The sequence below is a fragment of the Notothenia rossii genome (genome assembly GCF_949606895.1).
Source record: "Notothenia rossii genome assembly, chromosome: 5".
NCBI lineage: Eukaryota > Metazoa > Chordata > Actinopteri > Perciformes > Nototheniidae > Notothenia > Notothenia rossii.
This window is the reverse complement of record NC_136903.1, coordinates 2,228,210-2,246,749: the sequence shown is the minus strand read 5'-3', so window position 1 is coordinate 2,246,749 and position 18,540 is coordinate 2,228,210. Positions and strand designations below refer to the sequence as shown.

At 41.5% G+C, this 18,540-nt stretch overlaps 1 protein-coding gene across 1 annotated transcript; it reads left to right on the top strand.

Annotated features, from left to right (window-relative positions):
• Positions 1 to 9,917: 9,917 nt before the first annotated feature.
• Positions 9,918 to 18,540, top strand: prr33 (proline rich 33; the record flags this gene model as incomplete). The annotated part of the gene is made up of 3 exons (XM_079684544.1): positions 9,918 to 10,070; positions 10,369 to 10,417; positions 15,763 to 18,540. A coding segment is annotated over exon 3 (2,763 nt), but the record flags the coding sequence as incomplete, so codon positions are not given.

Here is an 18,540-nt window from a genome sequence, read left to right as displayed (position 1 = left end):
CTGGAGACGCTGTAGTACATATGCCAGGCCTGTAGAGGGTGCTGTTCTCACAGAATCAGCCCATGATGCAAAGACAGAGTTAAATTGAGCGAACTGAGGAATGGCTAAAATACATGATCTGTTTGGTACTTTGAAAAATAAAAAGTATAAATATGCCTTATATAGGTATGGCCCTACACTATGTTATTCAAATATAGCATGATAGGTCCACTTTAAATAAAGTGATAAAGTAACTGTTGAAAGAAGATTTATTGTTTGAATGAACATGTTAATGTTGAGCCCTGAGCCTGTTTTTCAGGTCTCAGGCTCGAAAATGACATTCCCAGAACAAATGACCATATCTTCCCTTCTAAAAGGGTTAAATTAATAATCTTTTTCCTCAAAGTAATGATAAACCTGTGAGTTGGATGTAGTAGAGTCAGAATCAATATAGATGTTTTTATTTTTAAAGAAAATTCAGATTGAACATAGTAAAAAACTGTAAATTATAGTGTCCGTCCAACAAATATGTTTTACTTATAGTTAAAACTAACCTTGGATGATGGTATGGTAGACTAAAAGCTTTAGGAATCCAAAGTACAACATATAATAAGTACCCTGTATCAAGATTGATGCAAAACAAGTGACATTTGACCTTTTTAGAGAGGTTTAGCAAAAAAAACTCCACCTCTGGGGTGATTTGGGTGGAAATGGGGGTTTTACCGTTTCTCTGGAACCCATTGGTCGATTTTGGTGATTGGCATCTCTTTCTGACCATTAGAGCCAATAGAATCGAAGGGGAATCTCCCCCCCCCCCCCCCCCCCCCCCCCCCACACACACACACACACACACACACACACACACACACACACACACACACACACAGATGGTAAAAAAAAACGTCAGCGAAATGTATGTCTTTATGTCTTGGTAGATAGGTAGATAGGTAGGTAGGTAGGTAAAACAAAAATGTTTTGCTGTTAGTTATGCTGCTGCAACGCAAACGTTTCCGAAATTGGGATCAACAAAGCACTTCTTATTTTATCTTACTGGATATACATCACAGTTCAAAAGATTCAAAGATTCAAAGGTTTTATTTTGATATGCAATGAAATTCTTCTGACCTGAACTCCTCCCACAATCCCACCAGCGACGTGCAGTCAGGGGAGGCAAAGCCTCACCTGTCATACTCCGAGTCCAATGAAACGGAAAAACAACTAAATAAAAACGAAATAGTAATAATAATAAAATGTCTCCACTGATCTATGTTGTAAGTGTGATTAATGTATGATTCCAATCGCTTTTTATAGTCAAAATCAGCAAATTGGCCGAGCTCCGCTAAAACTACGGGTAGCGATGAGAAGTGAGGCAGGGACGAGCTCTGCCTCTCGTAAGCCCACAGTAACTGGCTGGAAAGCGGGCCCTAATGTAACGCGGGCACTTATTTTGTGAGCGCGCTCAAGCCAGTTACTGTGGGGTGAGGTGAGGCACAGATGAGCTCTGCCTCACCTCAGAATGCGTCACCCCACAGAAACTGGCTGGAGCGCGGGCACTAAGCGCATGCCTGTTACCATCTCACTGTAGGTCACCAATGTAATGTTTGTAGATCCCTTTATTAAATGTATCTTCGCCATTCATAGTCTCTAAATAACTTATTTAACGTATATATGATATTTAGGCTCGCTGGTCTCATCATATAACGGCAATGAAAAAAGCAGCAGGGGAGGCAGCCATAACCTCTGCCGCACTGAAGGGGGCGCACGTGAGCCCACAGGTTCTTGTTGCTACTGTTATTCTACGCAGAGACGGTAGACACAAACAACAAGCTAGACTTTTGAAACTACAGGAAAATAAGGAGGACTTTTACAAAAATGTAATAGAGACTGTTTTCCAGAAGGAGAGCATGGACTTCATCTTCAAGTCAAGGTAAGACCACAATTGTAATGAAAATGGGATCTTACTAAGAAAGAACAATCCAATATTTAGATTTTGGGTATCCTTTTGTTGAACAGTCTGTTTAAAATAAATCGAAGCATCAGACTAAAAAAGCTTTTGAAAATAACTGAATATTTCGATTAAGGTCAAAATATAATATTTGTAAATCTGACTCTGAAAGAGTCAGTGCCTCACCAGCCATGAACCTCACCGCACGTCACTGAATGCCACATATATAATAAAATACAAAAATACAAATACAAAAATAGTGCAAGAAGTATATACATGTAAATAGAATATGATATATACAAGAACAGAATGTAAAATTAAATATTTTACATTAAGATTAAATTAAATACGGTTTATTAAGATAAGATGGAACTTTATTTAAAAAGTGAAAAATAGGATTCACACAATGGGAAAATAAAGACAAAGTAGAATTAAATAGAAAAAAATAATACCATTTTTTTTTTAGGTGACCTATCATCCAAAATGCACTTTTGTACGTCTTTTCTACATGAATATGTGTCCCCGGTGTTCCAGGGAACTCACCAAGTGTCAGGAAAACACAACCCTCTCTATTTTCCTCCGTACCCAAATCTCTTAAAAAGGGGCTGCAACGGATCTGATACAGACTGATCCAGATTTGAACACTTCTATGACGTCACAGAAGTGACGCTACGGCGATTGGGCCAACTCCACCAATCAGGAGGAGACAGCCACGGACGTTGCCGTTGGAAAGCGCTGGAGACGCTGTAGTACATATGCCAGGCCTGTAGATGGTGCTGTTCTCACAGAATCAGCCCATGATGCAAAGACAGTGTTAAATTGAGCGAAATGAGGAATGGCTAAAATGCATGATCTGTTTGGTATTTTGAAAAATAAAAAGTATAAATATGCCTTATATAGGTATGGTCCAACAATATATTATTCAAATATAGCATGATAGGTCCACTTTAAATAAAGTGATAAAGTAACTGTTGAAAGAAGATATACCGTTTGAATGAACATGTTAATGTTGAGCCCTGAGCCTGTTTTTCAGGTCTCAGGCTTGAAAATGACATTCCCAGAACAAATGAGCATATCTTTCCTTCTAAAAGGGTTAAATTAATAATCTTTTTCCTCAAAGTAATGATAAACCTGTGAGTTGGATGTAGTAGAGTCAGAATCAATATAGATGTTTTTATTTTAAAGAAAATTCAGATTGAACATAGTAAAAAACTGTAAATTATAGTTTCCGTCCAACAAATATCTTTTACTTATAAAACTAACCTTGGATGATGGTATGGTAGACTAAAAGCTTTAGGAATCCAAATTACAACATATAATAAGTACCCTGTATCAAGATTGATGCAAAACAAGTGACATTTGACCTTTTTAGAGAGGTTTAGAAAAAAAACTCCACCTCTGGGGTGATTTGGGTGGAAATGGGGGTTTTACCGTTTCTCTGGAACCCATTGGTCGATTTTGGTGATTGGCATCTCTTTCTGACCGTTAGAGCCAATAGAATCGAAGGGGAATCTCCCCACACACACACACACATGGTAAAAAAAAAGTAGGGGGGTTTTGCGTATGCAGGTTTGCATCAGAGTGAACCTATCTCTCGCTCTGGAAACCAAAAAGCAGGTTTATTGCTTATGGATTATCAGAAATAATTTCAAAGGGACACAGACACATTGGATTAACCTATGGATTAACTTCAGCAGCGTTTTTATTGTTTTAATGCCATTGAAGACCACTTTTGACCAGACTACCACACAGGTAAACCATGTTAGCGTTTTTAGCTACCTAGCGCCACATGTTGTGATGTCTGTTTTTGTTTATAAAGTCACAAGTTCTTATCATGGAGTGATAATGTATGTACCCATCGGTTCTGTGTCACCTCACGATGCGAATCGATGTGTTGGATGTGCAGAAAGGATAAATAATAAGGTTTTATGAGTGAGTTTCGTTGCAGTAATCTGTTAGCATTTTTCGCTCGTTGCTAATTCAGAGGCTCAGCGTTAGCATTGTGTGGTTTTTTTTTTAAATAAATAAAAATGATCAGTTCGATGAGTTTCTTCCCGTTACATGGATACAAAATATTCATAGTTTATTAAATGTTAAGATGCCCTCAGACACTGTTTCCTGCAATATGTTGCGGGAGGGCCCCGGTACCGGGTCTCTCGGGCTAAACAGGTTAAATATAAACATATGTGTGCCCCTTAGTTATTTACTATGCAATTCTGTTGCGAATTTTTGTATTTTTTTGTCCGTTAAAATTCCCTACTGAAGATTTATGTTTTAATTTTTTTACAAATTGGATGACACTGAACTTTATTTAATTATCTCAAGGTTCAAGGCTTTTATTAGCGTACGTTCATATCTACAGTGTAGTTATGACGATGACAATCTGAGGTCACAGTCTCCTCCAACAGTGCAACACAATGACACAGAAAAACAAAGTAAATACAAAAAGAGAAGTAAAATAGTGCAATAAGAGTCTATATATCTGATGGAAAGAGTTATTCAAGTGCAGGGTTTGTTTCAGGATCAGCTGGATCTGTTACTAATGTCTTCCAAAGTCCAAACCAGCCGCAGCAGGAATCATTCAGCGGACCCTCGGCTTCTTTTATAAGCAGAAGCTGTGATCGAGGTCTGAATCTCTCCGGGACCCTGAACCATCCTCTGGTTTCCTGCAGATGGCGCTGCAACGACAGAATAACAAACATGGCCCCTCAGGAGGAGGCGTCATGTTGTCATGTCACAGAAACACAAATAGACAAAGCTCAGGCCAAAGACCTCCTGTTGAACCGACAGGTCTGCGCTCCAGCTGCTGGGATTACACAACACATTTAAACACTGTAAGGTCAATTAAAATATACTCTGACAAACTGCAGAGGCAGCGATTTGATCACTATGGGGGATTCAAGTCCATCTTAAAGGACAGAGGATAAGAAACCATTGGTCGATGTGATTGCTCGTATATCCCATATCAAAGTTGTTTTAAAATTGTGCCAGTTTGTAATGTTTTATAATGGTTTATTTTATTTGCATATTGACTGGTTAACATTTCATTAGTGTTTCACATCTGTATTCGTCTGCCTGTATGGTTTTGTGTTCATTTGTTGTAACTTTGTTCACGCTGCCCTCTTGGCCAGGTCGCACTTGGAAAATAGATTTTAATCTCAAAGAGACGTTTACCTGGTTAAATAAAGGATATATATATAAGCACCACATTTCAATCTTTTTAATGACATAAAAGATCCTTAAACCTCCTCAAATACTTAATCAGGAGAGAGAGATTTGGTCCAAAGTGCACTGGAGCATTTGAATAGAAAAGCAAATACTAACATGGTGCACATTGTCTTAAATAACCCCCCCCTAATTAGAAACAAGTTCACCACAGGTTGGGAAGGAGAGAGGGGACAAAAGGCTGCATGTAACCAAGGTTTAAAACTACAATATTTAGAAAAGGTAATGTAGCTGCTGGGCATTACCCTCCCTTTGGACCCAGCTCTTTATATACTGGGTTTACTGCCCAGTGATATGACGGACAGAAATGTATTTTTCTTACTGAGAAATTGTTCTTCTAATTACAAAGAAATGGTAACGGTGTCGTAGCTGAAGCCCCCCGGCATAGTCCATCAGAGAAACAGGGAAAAACATGTTTATTTAATGGAGAAAATCAAAGCGAGACTACAGATAAAAACTGAGGTTTGAAGGAAAATGGTCTCCATTAATACTCATAAAATTCGAGCAACACCTCTTTATTTATTTTGTATTTCTCATTGGTTTTGATTCACTGCACTTGTACTTGTTTCATCTGGATTGTAAAGCACTGGTTCTTACTAACTTAAGGGTTCAGGTAAGTAAGAATAATACATCCCTTTATTTTTTACTCAAATAAGAAGCATACACTGTGGGAGTACTTAAACCATCCTCACTTCATCAGAAGCTTTAGGCCGATCCAGTCAAAGACCTGACATTAGATCCAGCTTCTTACCAATTTGTATTTGTTCAAATAGTCCAGGAACCCTGTAGCTTTAATCCGAACAACATTCAAATGAAGTTGTTTAGTCAAGGGTCTCATTAACACCTTTAAGGTTCCTCTCTCTCAAGGATTTCTTAACCCACAACATGAAAATCCCATAAAAGTCTTCAGACATCTGGAATGAGATACGCGCCTTGAACACCTTAGCTGAAAACCCTCACAACAGTTTACAGAAGTCCTCTTCCAATCTCCAGACTAACAGACTTTGACCCATAGCGTTCGGATATTAAATATGGTTTCACCAGGAGACACCCATAAGCGGTAATACAACGAACCGGTAAACAAACACCGGAGGCGGGACCATAACCGTTTACGATGCTGTGTTAACAGAAATGAACCAATTAGTCAAATACCTCACTTTTTAAGGCAATAACCTGAAAAAAGAGGTTGAAATTAAACAATTGAACCCATAACATAAAGGTTCCCAGACACAAAGGTATGTGCGGATTTGTTTTGATGTTGTCAAGGTGATGTGATATTTTGTGTTGCTGCATTTCTATTTATACCAGTTCCAGCGCTTGCAGTCGCAATAAAGATCTTACCGGGTGATCAGGTCGATCAGATTCAGGTGATGCGGGTCAACGGGGGACATTGGGATCGGGCCAAACAGTTCCTGGATTCTGGACCCCTGTTTGTCGAAGCCTGAGTTCAAATAGGGTTAGTTTCTAGTAAGTAAACACATTCGGGAGTATCACTGAAACTACCTTAATGAACCTTTGAACCTCGTAAAGAACCTTTGGGATGCCTAAGCTAGGTTTATTGTTTCTATCGTGGATTTCGGAACAATAACAAAGACTTCTGCAAGAACATTTACCGACTAAAGACTCAATAGAAAACAAACCAAAGCTTTCAAATTCACTTTGATTTGGGAGTAAACAAACTGACTCTTTGGGGTTGTGAAAGTGCCCTAAGAGCCCTTTTTAGGACTTTCAGCAAGCCTCAAATAGGACTCGAGAACTCCTGAAATCCCAATGAATTGGACCCCCGCATGGCCCCCAATAAAAGCTCAAACCTAATTGGACCCCTAACCACAATCGTGACCCTCTGAACCACCAAACACCTAAAACCCACCTTCATAACACTCATCTGTTTGCATCCCACATATTCATCTATTATTACAATAATCAGTTCTTGATTTCACTGAACAGGATTTAACTCCACATTACATCTTTAGCTCATCTCATTCTAGTTGACTTCCATATAGTTAACTTCTCCTGCACTATTTCCACATTTCCTCTTGCACTTCTTATTGTTGTTTGAGCACCTGTGCCAAACAGCTCATTAATCACCAAACCAATCAAGAATCACTGAATTACTTCCAAGGAACATGAAATTAAACAACTGTGTTCTCTGAGACTAATCACTAGTACATCCTTGAAGGACCCCTGGATGGCCCACGGACCCCATCTTTAGAGCCTTGAGGTGGTGAAACCTAAAGAACCTCTGGAGGACTTTTAGAGATGTAGAGATCCTAAACATATAAATAGGACTGGAGACAGGGCCGTCCCTCCCTACAGGCCGATCATGCAGACTGCATGGGGCCTCACCTTGCGGAGGGGGCCTCACCTGAGCCGAATATGCGGCACACCTATGCGCTTATGCGGTACAACTAGTGTGGCGCTCCACTAGCACCCGCCCCCCCCTCCCTTGACGCTCGCGAAACAGAGGGCCTCATCACTTACCTTTGCGTGGGGCCTCATGTTGGCCAGCCTCCCTGACTGGAGACATCCTAAAATCCCATTGCATTAGACCCTCACATCACCCCCAAGAAAACCTACTGAAATATCATTGGACCCCTTGACCCTCTGAACCACCAACAAACTCATACCTTCAACCTTCCTGTACCTACAGCCTTTAAATCAATAAACCAATCAAGAAGTCTTTAATCATTTCTACTGAACATGAAGTTAAACAACTGTGTTCTCTGAGACTTCTCGAGGATCTTTAGTACATCCTTGAAGGACCCCTGGATGGCCCACGGACCCCACTTAGCCCTGGGGTGGTGAAACCTAAGGTCCTGTGGCCTAAGAACCTCTGGAGGACTTTTCAAATGTAGAGATCCTACAAATAAAATAGAAAGCATAGGACTGGAGACCTCTTAAAATCCCATTGCATTAGACCCTCACATAACCCCCAAGAAAACCTAGAACCTACTGAAATCTCATCGGACCCTTTGATTTGGGAGCAACCCAAATGACTATGAGGTTGTGAAAGTGCCCTAAGAACCCTTTTTTAAGACTTTACAATAAAGCAATCCTAGAACATATGATAGGACTGGAGACTGCCTAAAATCCAATTGCATTAGACCCTCACATTACCCCTAGAACCCACTGAAATATAATTGGACCTCTAACCACGAACCACAACCACAAATTATCGGCCGAAAATGGTTAAAAAGGCCCTTTCGGCCGAAAGCCGAAAGGGCCTTTTTAAAAATATCACCGAATGTCAGAGAACAGGGTTACGTTGGTAAACTAACGTGTTGTTGTGATGACGTAATCAAAACGCGGCGACAAGCACGGCACGCGACCATGCTCGCGGCTGGCTCACAGCCAACATGTCTGCCGCTTGGAGATATTTAAAAATATCAGAGAGAGAGGCTCGGATTGCGATTTGTAAAACGTGTTCAGCTGACATTTCTCGAGGGGGTGTCACTGCAAAGACTTTCACCACTTCGGGATTACTCCACCACTTGAAATCAAAACACCCGGACAAATATGCGGAGTAAGATCAAATCACAAGCACTGACAGCGAGAGACTGTTCAGCGCTGCCTCTCATGTGCTTGATGAGAAGAGGAACAGACTTATGGCTGATAAATCAGAGAAGCTACTGTTCATTAAAAAGAACCTCCCACTTTTCCTTAATAAGTAGACAAGGCTGGCTTATCATAAGCTTATCTAGTTCTACATGCCTACTCTATACCCACTTTCCTGAACCATTTTCATTGAGTTATAATTCACCATCTCAGGTTATCATTAGGGGGAAATGACAGCAGCACAGTGTTCAATATATTGTACTTTCGGTATCTAAATGATACAATGTTGTTTACATTGCTCATGAGGACAGACCTCCTTATTTGCAGATTCTTGAAATTGTAATTTAATTTGTAATTGATTGTGGATTTTGTATCCAGTTTTCACTTTATGTATCTTTATACAATGTTTACTATTTTGCTTATGAGGACAGACAGCCTTATTTGCAGATTCTTGAAATTGAATTGTAATTTCATTTGTAAATAGTTCCATTCATGTGGATTTATCCAGTTTGCACATTTGTATGCATGCACTTATAGGTGCATTTGTTGTTGTTGAAGGCCTGGCTGTTACAGTCTTTATTCACACTATTTTGTTGTTGGCCTGCTGGCCTAGATGTTTATGTAGTTTTAAAGCACCTTGGCTTTGTTCTGAATGCACTTTGTTCTAGTTATCCTACAGAGAAAAGAAAATGCACTTGACTTGGAATTAATGTACTGTATGCATTCAAAAGTGCTGAATAAATGTTTTATGGACCCATAATAGTGATTATTATTTAAGTTAAGTTTTGCCATAATCATGTATTTTTCCATAATCAGGTAGCTCAACAACATTGGTAAAAAATGTATACATTATATATATATATATTTCTATTAATCATTTTCGGCCTTTCGGTATCGGTTTCGGCCAAGAATTACCCATTCGGTGCACCCCTAATTGGGACCCTCTGAACCACCAAAGAACTCACACCTACAACCTTTCTCTTTCTAAAGCTTTTAAATCAAGAATCACTGAAATATTTCTAAGGGACATGAAATTAAACAACTGTGTTGTTTTGTTGGTTCGTTTCTTCTGAGGTCTCTGGAGGATCACTAGTACATCCTCGAGGGACCCCTGGATGGCCCATGGACCCCACTTTTAGAGCCCTGATGTGGTGAAACCTAAGGTCCCGTGGCCTGTCCGTGCTGCCTCTTTCTCTGCTGTCACTCTGAGCGGCTCGCAGGGTTTTATTTTTGGACTGCCATGGCGTCTGTTCCTTCCATTTGTAGGACGGGGGGGTCGGGCTGGGCTCAACATGAACCTCTGACACTCCGGCTGGGAAAAGCAGGCAGCAGCCGGCCGGCCGCCCCCCGAGCAGCAGTAGCACAGGTAAACACCCCAAAATTACACCTTTTTAATCTGCAGGTAGAGAGCAGGGAAGCTGGTGTCGAATGCAAGACATCTGCAGCCAGAAATCTGACGTGTGATTGGATGAATCGGTGTTTCTTGCACCATCAGAGCTGAGCTAAGTGTTAGCTTTGCACTGTTTCTACAACACACTGTGCCATTTATCTGCAATAAGGCATGACTGGATGATGAGCACATGTTAGCTTTGAGGTGTTCCTGCTGTGTGATTGTGGGTAATACACCGAGGTGTGATATTGAATCAATGTTCTCTTCTGTCAAGGGGAACCTGCCTGGAGCGCTTTGAACCACCAGCAAGAAGTCTTTACTTGGTATGTTCCTTCTTTTTCCTTTTAAACTATGTGTGTGTGTGTGTGTGTGTGTGTGTGTGTGTGTGTGTGTGTGTGTTTGTGTGTGTGTGTGTGTGTGTGTGTGTGTGTGTGTGTGTGTGTGTGTGTGTGTGTGTGTGTGTGTGTGTGTGTGTGTGTGTGTGTGTGTGTGTGTGTGTGTGTGTGTGTGTGTGTGTGTGTGTGTGTGTGTGTGTGTGTGTGTGTGTGTGTGTGTGTGTGTGTGTGAAGCCTCGTAACTTCGCCTAATGACTTCTTTTTGGGGTGGATTCATTTACTTAAAGGAGGGCATTGTGGAGCGGCTTGGTTTTTTATTACACGGCTATTATTACCCTTTCCTCTTTTGAACTTCCTGAAGGCGCTCCAAATACCGAGCCTACCCACAGCCTTAAAAGGAGGAACGGGTTCTCATGTGTCGGTTCAGAGAGGGAGGTGGGAATAAGGGTGGGGGGGGGCAGCTTGAAAAAACCACCACCACTGAGGTGTCACTCATGATAAACCGAGGATGAAATAATAATATTAATAAAGCTTTTCTTATGTAGCACTTTTCATACAGCCCGTGCAGCTCAAAGTGCTTTACATTTTGCACACGTCACAAGTTAAAAATAAACAAAAAGAAATTCCCCTCAGATCACATGTTGAAACCTTTAAAGGTACATGCAGCAACAGTTAACATTTGAACAGGTTAGGAGACACAAGGAGCTAAAAGGTGTGATAATCAAAATGAAATAAATAATTATTTCTCTCGGACAGATAAGACACGAGACGACTGAGTCGATGCAACAACATAAAACCCCATAGCACAAAGGGAACATATCGGTACAACAGAAATACAAAGATAAAGATTATAGAAATACAAATGTCATAATTCTATAGAAGGTTAAACGATTAAAATATTTAAAAACCAACGTAAAAAGAAACCAACGCTATCGAAACTGCTTTTAAATAAATAATATAAGATAAAATCCTTTAAGACCTATTAAATAAATAAAACAATATAAAAGTAGGTAAGACTAAAAGAAGATTTAAAGTGGGGGGTTGCTAATAAAAAGCTAATCTAAAAAGATGTGATGCTGTTTCATAACTGCTGATGAGACAGTTGTTTTGGTACGGACTGCTCGGTCAGCTATGATCAGAAACGTAATATTAATCTCACTGAGTTATTTTTAGGATTAGAAATGTATGAAACAGTTCCACTAAATGTCTCCATGCTTTTATTTTAAATTCCTGTCCTCTCGTGTGATTGGTTATTCTCAGTGACAACATATTTCTGACGCCCTATCAAATGTCGTCGGGCTGTGATGTCATGAGGTCACATGTTCTGCATTCACTTTCAGCAGATACACAAAATCTATATCAGTGTTTTTACTTTAACACCGTTAACAGAAAACAACATGTTGCCTTGAAACGTTCTAATCCTGTCCCAGCTCCCCAGAGGATGAACCATTTTGATTTTTGATTTCCTCATGACCATTTTTATTTTCATTTTGTGCTCCACTACATTTAAGGCTGTAAGAATAGCTGAATCCTCAGTATGTTGTTCCGTCTGTTGCATTATTTAAGTGATCTTTTAAATTGAGTTGCATGATTTTAAGGTCACAAATTGACATTTCTTTAATACACTTTCACTCAAATTTAAGCCATTCGTTATATTACCTACAGGCATGTATCCTAATTAAACCTCTAGTGTTGTTGCACTTAGAGCCAAACATCCCCATACATATTGATCCTCGGGATGTTGATCAGCTCATAGGTGCACACATAACGCAGTTGATGCTGAAACATGACCTCAGTTAGTGTACACTACACAGTGCTCCTGTTACATAGAGCAGCTCCACCTGATCTGCATAGCACCGCCCTGATTTATTGTGTTTCGGGGAAAGTGATGCAGCCTGTAAAAAAAAGGGCTGGAGTCTTAAAAAAGCGAAGCAGGTGATTGGCCGGCCACCAAACTAAATTTAGTGCCGGGTAAAAAGCTCCCAGGATCAGCTGTGAGGCGTAACATCATCCAGGAAGGGTTCAGGAGATTCTCCTGCTGTTCTCTGGCTTTCATAAACGTGACGAGTCATCCAGGACGAGTGCATCTGTGTTGACTTTAAGACACATGTTTTTAACGTGCATGAAAACCTCTTAAAACCCAAATTAGTGATGTTTGTTTTAACCTTTGTTGGAGGATTACACGCTCCTTTGCAGGCACAGAACATGTGTTCTTTCTGTCAAACTCCAATGGAAACATTTATACCGTAGAGGATGAGGAACACATGTGAATAGTTTTTTTTTTATCTGACCAAAAGTGAATTTTATGGGGGGAATTCTGAGAAAAAAGTCCAAATGTAAAAATAAGTAATCCGAAAACATATATCACATTTGGCCGTAATCCTCTTCCATACGTGTATTATCTATAATAACATTAATTTAGATATGCATTTTTCTAAAGGTCAGTCTCAGGCTGCAGTCGGACCATCCAAAAATCAGCTCCTAAATTCTAACCCTATCGTCTATCCCTTGACCTCTGAGTGAAAGGTCACGGGGTTAAGGGATAGTGGATAGGAGAATTCAAAAGGACTTAGGAGAAGAGACTGCGGTACTTTAGAAAATCGAATGCACTTTCACTATCCGACGTGTTTATGATGCGCCAGCGGACGTCATTGTGTGCGTCTGCTGCTGTGGGGAAACTATGGAAACTACAGTTTTCTATACAACGGACTACAACATGGATGTTTAATAAGAACGAGGGACTCATCGAGAGACTCTGCACCGTGCTCTGATGCTGTTGCTTTATGCTTTATGAACAACAGAGAAACATATTATTCATGACTAAAGCTGGAATTGAAATAAAAAAGGAAAGTGAAACTTCTGCTCGTCACCCTCTCCCTCCGGTCCACATTAATACAAATGATCCCAATACGTATGATTGTATGAAAATATCTTAAAATCAATACAAATGTATTTATTATAAACGTTAGTCCTTAACACCTATCACTGTGTACATCATTCAAACATCTTTTCAAAGTTGAACAAACCCCACACAGCTCAGTGAAATGTTGACTTTATTTGATCATTTCAGTAAAAACTAACGTTCATATTTCTCTTTTTGATTATAATACTGATGAACGTTCAAAACAAAGCACTTTGGCAACTTACCACATACGTTTTAAAATGCTTAATAAGCACCGTAACTTTCATGATATCATTTCTCCGTCATAATCGGTTGTTTCCGTGAACGGCCGACTTGTGTGACGTCAAATGCTGCCGCTGCAAGGCATTGTGGGGCAGCATTTTCTCCTCTCCTTTCGGTTAGGGAGGTCCAGTGGTTCCTAAGCTAAAGGAAGTTATAAAGGAAGTTTGAAACCTCCTTTCCTATCATGTAGAGAATTGGAACAGCTCTTATCATGGCTGCCACTGAGGGACTTCCGGGTCATTTCACTCCGTTAGGAAGGTTCCTAAGCTAAATGGACTATTCGACTGCAGCCTCAGTTTTATGTTTTTGGAGTGCCTTGTAAACAAATATGTGATTGGTCAACCGCTTACAGATGTCCCGCCCCTTACGGCCCGTCCACACAGCATTCACTTTGAATGGGGTGACGTAATATTTCGCCGAACTGCATTGTGGGAAGCGAAGCGGAGCTTTTGCTTCAAAAGTTGAGCAATGTTCAACTTTTGAAGCCTCTGCAGAAGCGTCAGCCAATCGAATCATATGCCAGTACAAGCTCTAGCCAATCAAACCGCTGCTTGTGTGTCAGGGGCGGGAGATTCATGTGATTGGTTGTTGGTCGAGTTTCAGACACGCCCGCCGGCAAGCTTCAAAGCACGCCGCTGTGTGGACGGGCCGTTAGCCTATCCCATCTCTGGGGACCATGAATCTCCAAAAGTTATTTAATGGAAATTCAGACCAACATAGACAAACTTAACTTCTATTTTTAGATGTACAGTACAAGGATATATAATGATATGATTATGGTTTGGTAATCCGATGGTCTAACATTACATAAAACAAAGAAAGCTAAATTAGAAAATGATTTTAATTTATTTCAGAAAAGTGGTTACAAACACATACAATCAGACACCTCAGTATATGCATATTAAACGTTGGAAAATGTCTGTAGTAAGACAGAGTAAAAAGTCTGATAAAAACACAAACAGGAAATGAAATTTGATTGTATGGTTATACCAAATACATTTTCTCAGACTTTTTGTAATCAGTATTAACTCTGCTTTTCCAGTTTTTGACAAAGTATGTCTCCAGCGAGCAGTTTTCAGATTGTTCTTCAGCCACTGTTTAAGTGCTGAACAGATAAAATAACCAAGTGGTACGTATACAAATAAATGTACTTTGCAAAAGTTTTCCTACACACCATCACACAAGGACAACCACACATCAGGAATGGTTCACCTAAACGCTGCAGTGGAGAGGGACAGAAACATGAAGGCTCACAGTCAGATATATACATCATACAAACACTGAATGTCAGGAAATACAAAAGAAAAGAGGAAATAATAAAAATATAGACATTTGATGATTTTTGGACTTTTCGTTTGAAGTTGTCCAACTGAGAGTCAGAAAAAGTGACTGTTTATGTATGATGACTTTAAAGTCCAGCCGACGTCTTTGTTGGATCAGGAAACCTCCTCAGTAATCGTCATGATATAAATCTGCAGAAGACACAAAAAGAAAATGTTCAATATTCAGATCCAAATGTCAGTGTGGTTACCTTAAGTCATTTTAGAAAGTTACAGGTTGTAACACTTTTAGGTTTAACTAACAAAATAGCACGTTAAGAATTTCATTAACTTAGGTTTGTGGCATTTTTTAAGTGGATGGGTTATTAAAGGATGTGTCTTAGTGTTACGGCTCAAGTTGTGACCGTCAACATGTAGTAAAAAAGGCAAACCCGATAAAGTTGACACAAACAATATGGTTTATTGATTTTAAATGTTTGTACCTAACTTATACAAAAGGTAAAGGTCTGGAGGACTGGCCAAAAAGGACAAAACATGGAGGAATCCTGGGCCAGCCTGGGCTAAAATAAATGCATAGGCTTAACTAAGAAAAGAAAACCACGAAGACTTGGCTACCAGGTTCTCCAAACTAAAGATCGAATAAATAACAGGAAATAGAACCAATGGCTAAGTGTGAGTGAGTCAGAGAGAGAGCTTCTTTTCCTCCAGCCTTCCTAAATACTCCTGATTAGCTCAGATCAGGAACACCTGAGAGGAGAGAGGAAGGGGGAGTGCGTAACATTAGGGAGTTTAAGTTTCTGTTAAACTTTCCAATGACTTTGTTCTTGTCTTTTCTGACAATCTCTCTTTTTTGTTTTGTTTCTCCTCAGGGTGCCAAAGCGCTCATGGCTGTCGCTTACGGGGCGGTCACCAACCCGGGCCTGCTTTACCAGCAGTACCCTCCGCCCCTGCTTCCCAAACCTGGAAAGGACAACGTCCGGCTTCAGAAACTCCTCAAGAGATCCGCCAAGAAGAAGGCCTCCGCTCAGGCATCGCAGCCCGCCACGCTTTTCCGCTCCAACCTTTCCCCCGTGAACGAAGCAAGTCCTGACCTCGAGCACAGTGACCACTCAACGCCTCCCAAGACTCCGGAGACACCGTTCAGTCTTTTCAGAGTCCAGGAGCCTCCGAGGTTCACCGCCAGACCGCTTTATCGACATGTGGCGTCGCCTTACCCACATCGAGCGGCGTACGGGAGACCGGGAAGATTCTCCCCTCAGATGGTGGCGTCCCCATTGCACTCTTACCCGCAGAATACTACCAACGTTTCTTCATATTCTGCTTCCACCAACGTGTCTGAAGTCTCAACAGCTACGTGGCAAGTCGTTGAGCCTGCGGAGCCAAAAACATCTTTACTGCCAGCCTCCTTTACACCTGAGGCAACAGTACCAGCTGCTGAAGTAAGAAAGCCGGCTTTTAGCACATTTGCTGACAATAATGCCGGTCTTAGTCCAATCGCAACTGGAGGGACGCGACAAGCAAAAAGTCCAACTCCTTATCAAGCAATGGGGGGTCAAGCTCTGATTCGTCCTCTCACTGTTTTGATCCCGATGGCCAAATGCAGGAGTCCACGTCCAACATTCAAAGCGACCGACCGTTCAAGATCGCCCAGACCGATGTTTGATGTTCCCAAAATTAGGATGTATACGGCAAGCACATCCTACTACGAGTCAACCAGGACCACACCGGTGTACGACACAGCTGCTTTAACCGCCATTGGCAGCACAGCACCTCAAAGTAAAGCACCGGCAGAAACCATGCAAGATTTGACTCCCGTATCTGAGGTCAGAAGAGGGACAACACCGACGGCTCTGCCTCCTTTACTGGGCCCAGATCCCCAGAGGAAAACACCAACTTCAGAAATTAAAAGGGGCACCACACCAACAACGGAGATGAATACTATAAGAACACCTACGGTTGAAATCATAAGAGCAACCCCGACTTCTGATATCAAAAGAGCAACTCCAACTTCTGATATCAAAAGAGCAACTCCAACTTCTGATATCAAAAGAGCAACTCCAACTTCTGAAATCAGAGTTAAAACACCAACAGGACGGCCTCGAACCCCGGGATACAACAAGAATCGGGCTGCAACGCCGGTCTTTGAAGTCTCAAGGCCGAATCCTCTCTTGTTCGCCGTGTCGCCAATCCCAGTAGAGCCGGAGAGGTCAAAAACGCCCAAAACACTTTCTGCGATGAGTAGTTTGTCAACTTCCCAAAGCGAGAAGATCAGTTTGTCTGTTTCCCAAAGCGAGAAGATCAGTGAGCCTAAGCCTGCTGAAATGATACCAAACGGGGACATTCATTTGGTCATGACTCCAGTGGTTAAACCAATCCAGCAGAGCATCAATATGACACAATCAGAGCCTGATCTGTCAAGAGAAGCTGCTCCAGCTGGCTCTCAAAGACCTAAGCCCCCACCAACTGAGCCCAAAACACCAGCAGTGACTTCTTACAGCAACCAGAGGCCTAAGACTCCAACATACGAGGCATCCCGACTCATGTCCACTTCGCCTTGTTTTAAAAGACCAAGGACACCTACGTACGGGATGTCACCATCACCTGTAGGTTTTCAGAGACCTAAAACCCCAACTCAAACTGCTAAAAAATCTAAGTCTGGCTACCGTGGATTGACACCGGCTGAATATGCTGCTCACGGAGGAATTAAAACCTACTCTCCAGCTTTTGGTATCTCCGGTTCCAAGACGCAAGCTGACGAGGAGGTTAACGCGCCAAAAGAGGAACCAGAAGAATGTAATGCACCAATTCAAGAAACACCTGTGAAGGAACAAGCTATGCCAGAGGTGTCTAAAGCTAAAGAAACTCCCAAAGAGGCAGAGAAACCCCAGTTGAGGGAGGTGAAGGTTGCCGTCACCCCTTCAATTCCCATCATTATCGTTTCACAGGCGTCTGACATCTTTGTAACAACGATAGCACAAGAGACGAGCATGGTTTCCAGTCAGGTTGCAGCAAAACAAGAGAAAACGGTGATCCAAGAACCACCAAAGTCTAAACCCCCAACGACACCAGGGAAACCGTCTCAGAGACCAGTTCAAGGAGTCGCCAAACCAAGGACGAACCCTCCTGAAGTCAGACCTGTGCCCAAAGGTGACGACCAGGGTCCTCTGAAGGCAGTCCGGAAACTATTAGGAAAAGATCAAGTCCAGAAACCTGTACCTGAGACAAAAGCTGATGTTGCGTATAAGAAAGAGCCTGTAGCTGAAAGCAAGACTAAAGATGGACGCCAAAAGCCCAGCACTGCAACAGGAAGTGAAGAAAAAGGAAAAGATAAGAAAGAAGAACCAGCTGCAGTGAAATCTGCGCCGGAGAAAAGGGAAAGCGTTGAATCCCTCCCCGCTGAGGCCCTTCTGAAAGTCATGCAAAAGCCAAAGGGAGTGAAATCCAAACTGAGCGGTTGGTCCAGACTCAAGAAGCACATGGTGGTGGAGCAGGAAGAGCCCACATTTCCAGAGGTTGGCCCCAAAAAGGAGGTCGCTGGGACGGACCAGAAAGAGGTGAAAAAGGCCGAAGAGAAGGCCGTGGACAAGCCCGAAAATCAAGACGAGAACGAAACCAAAGACGCTCCCGTAGCGGCCAAAATGTGGAAC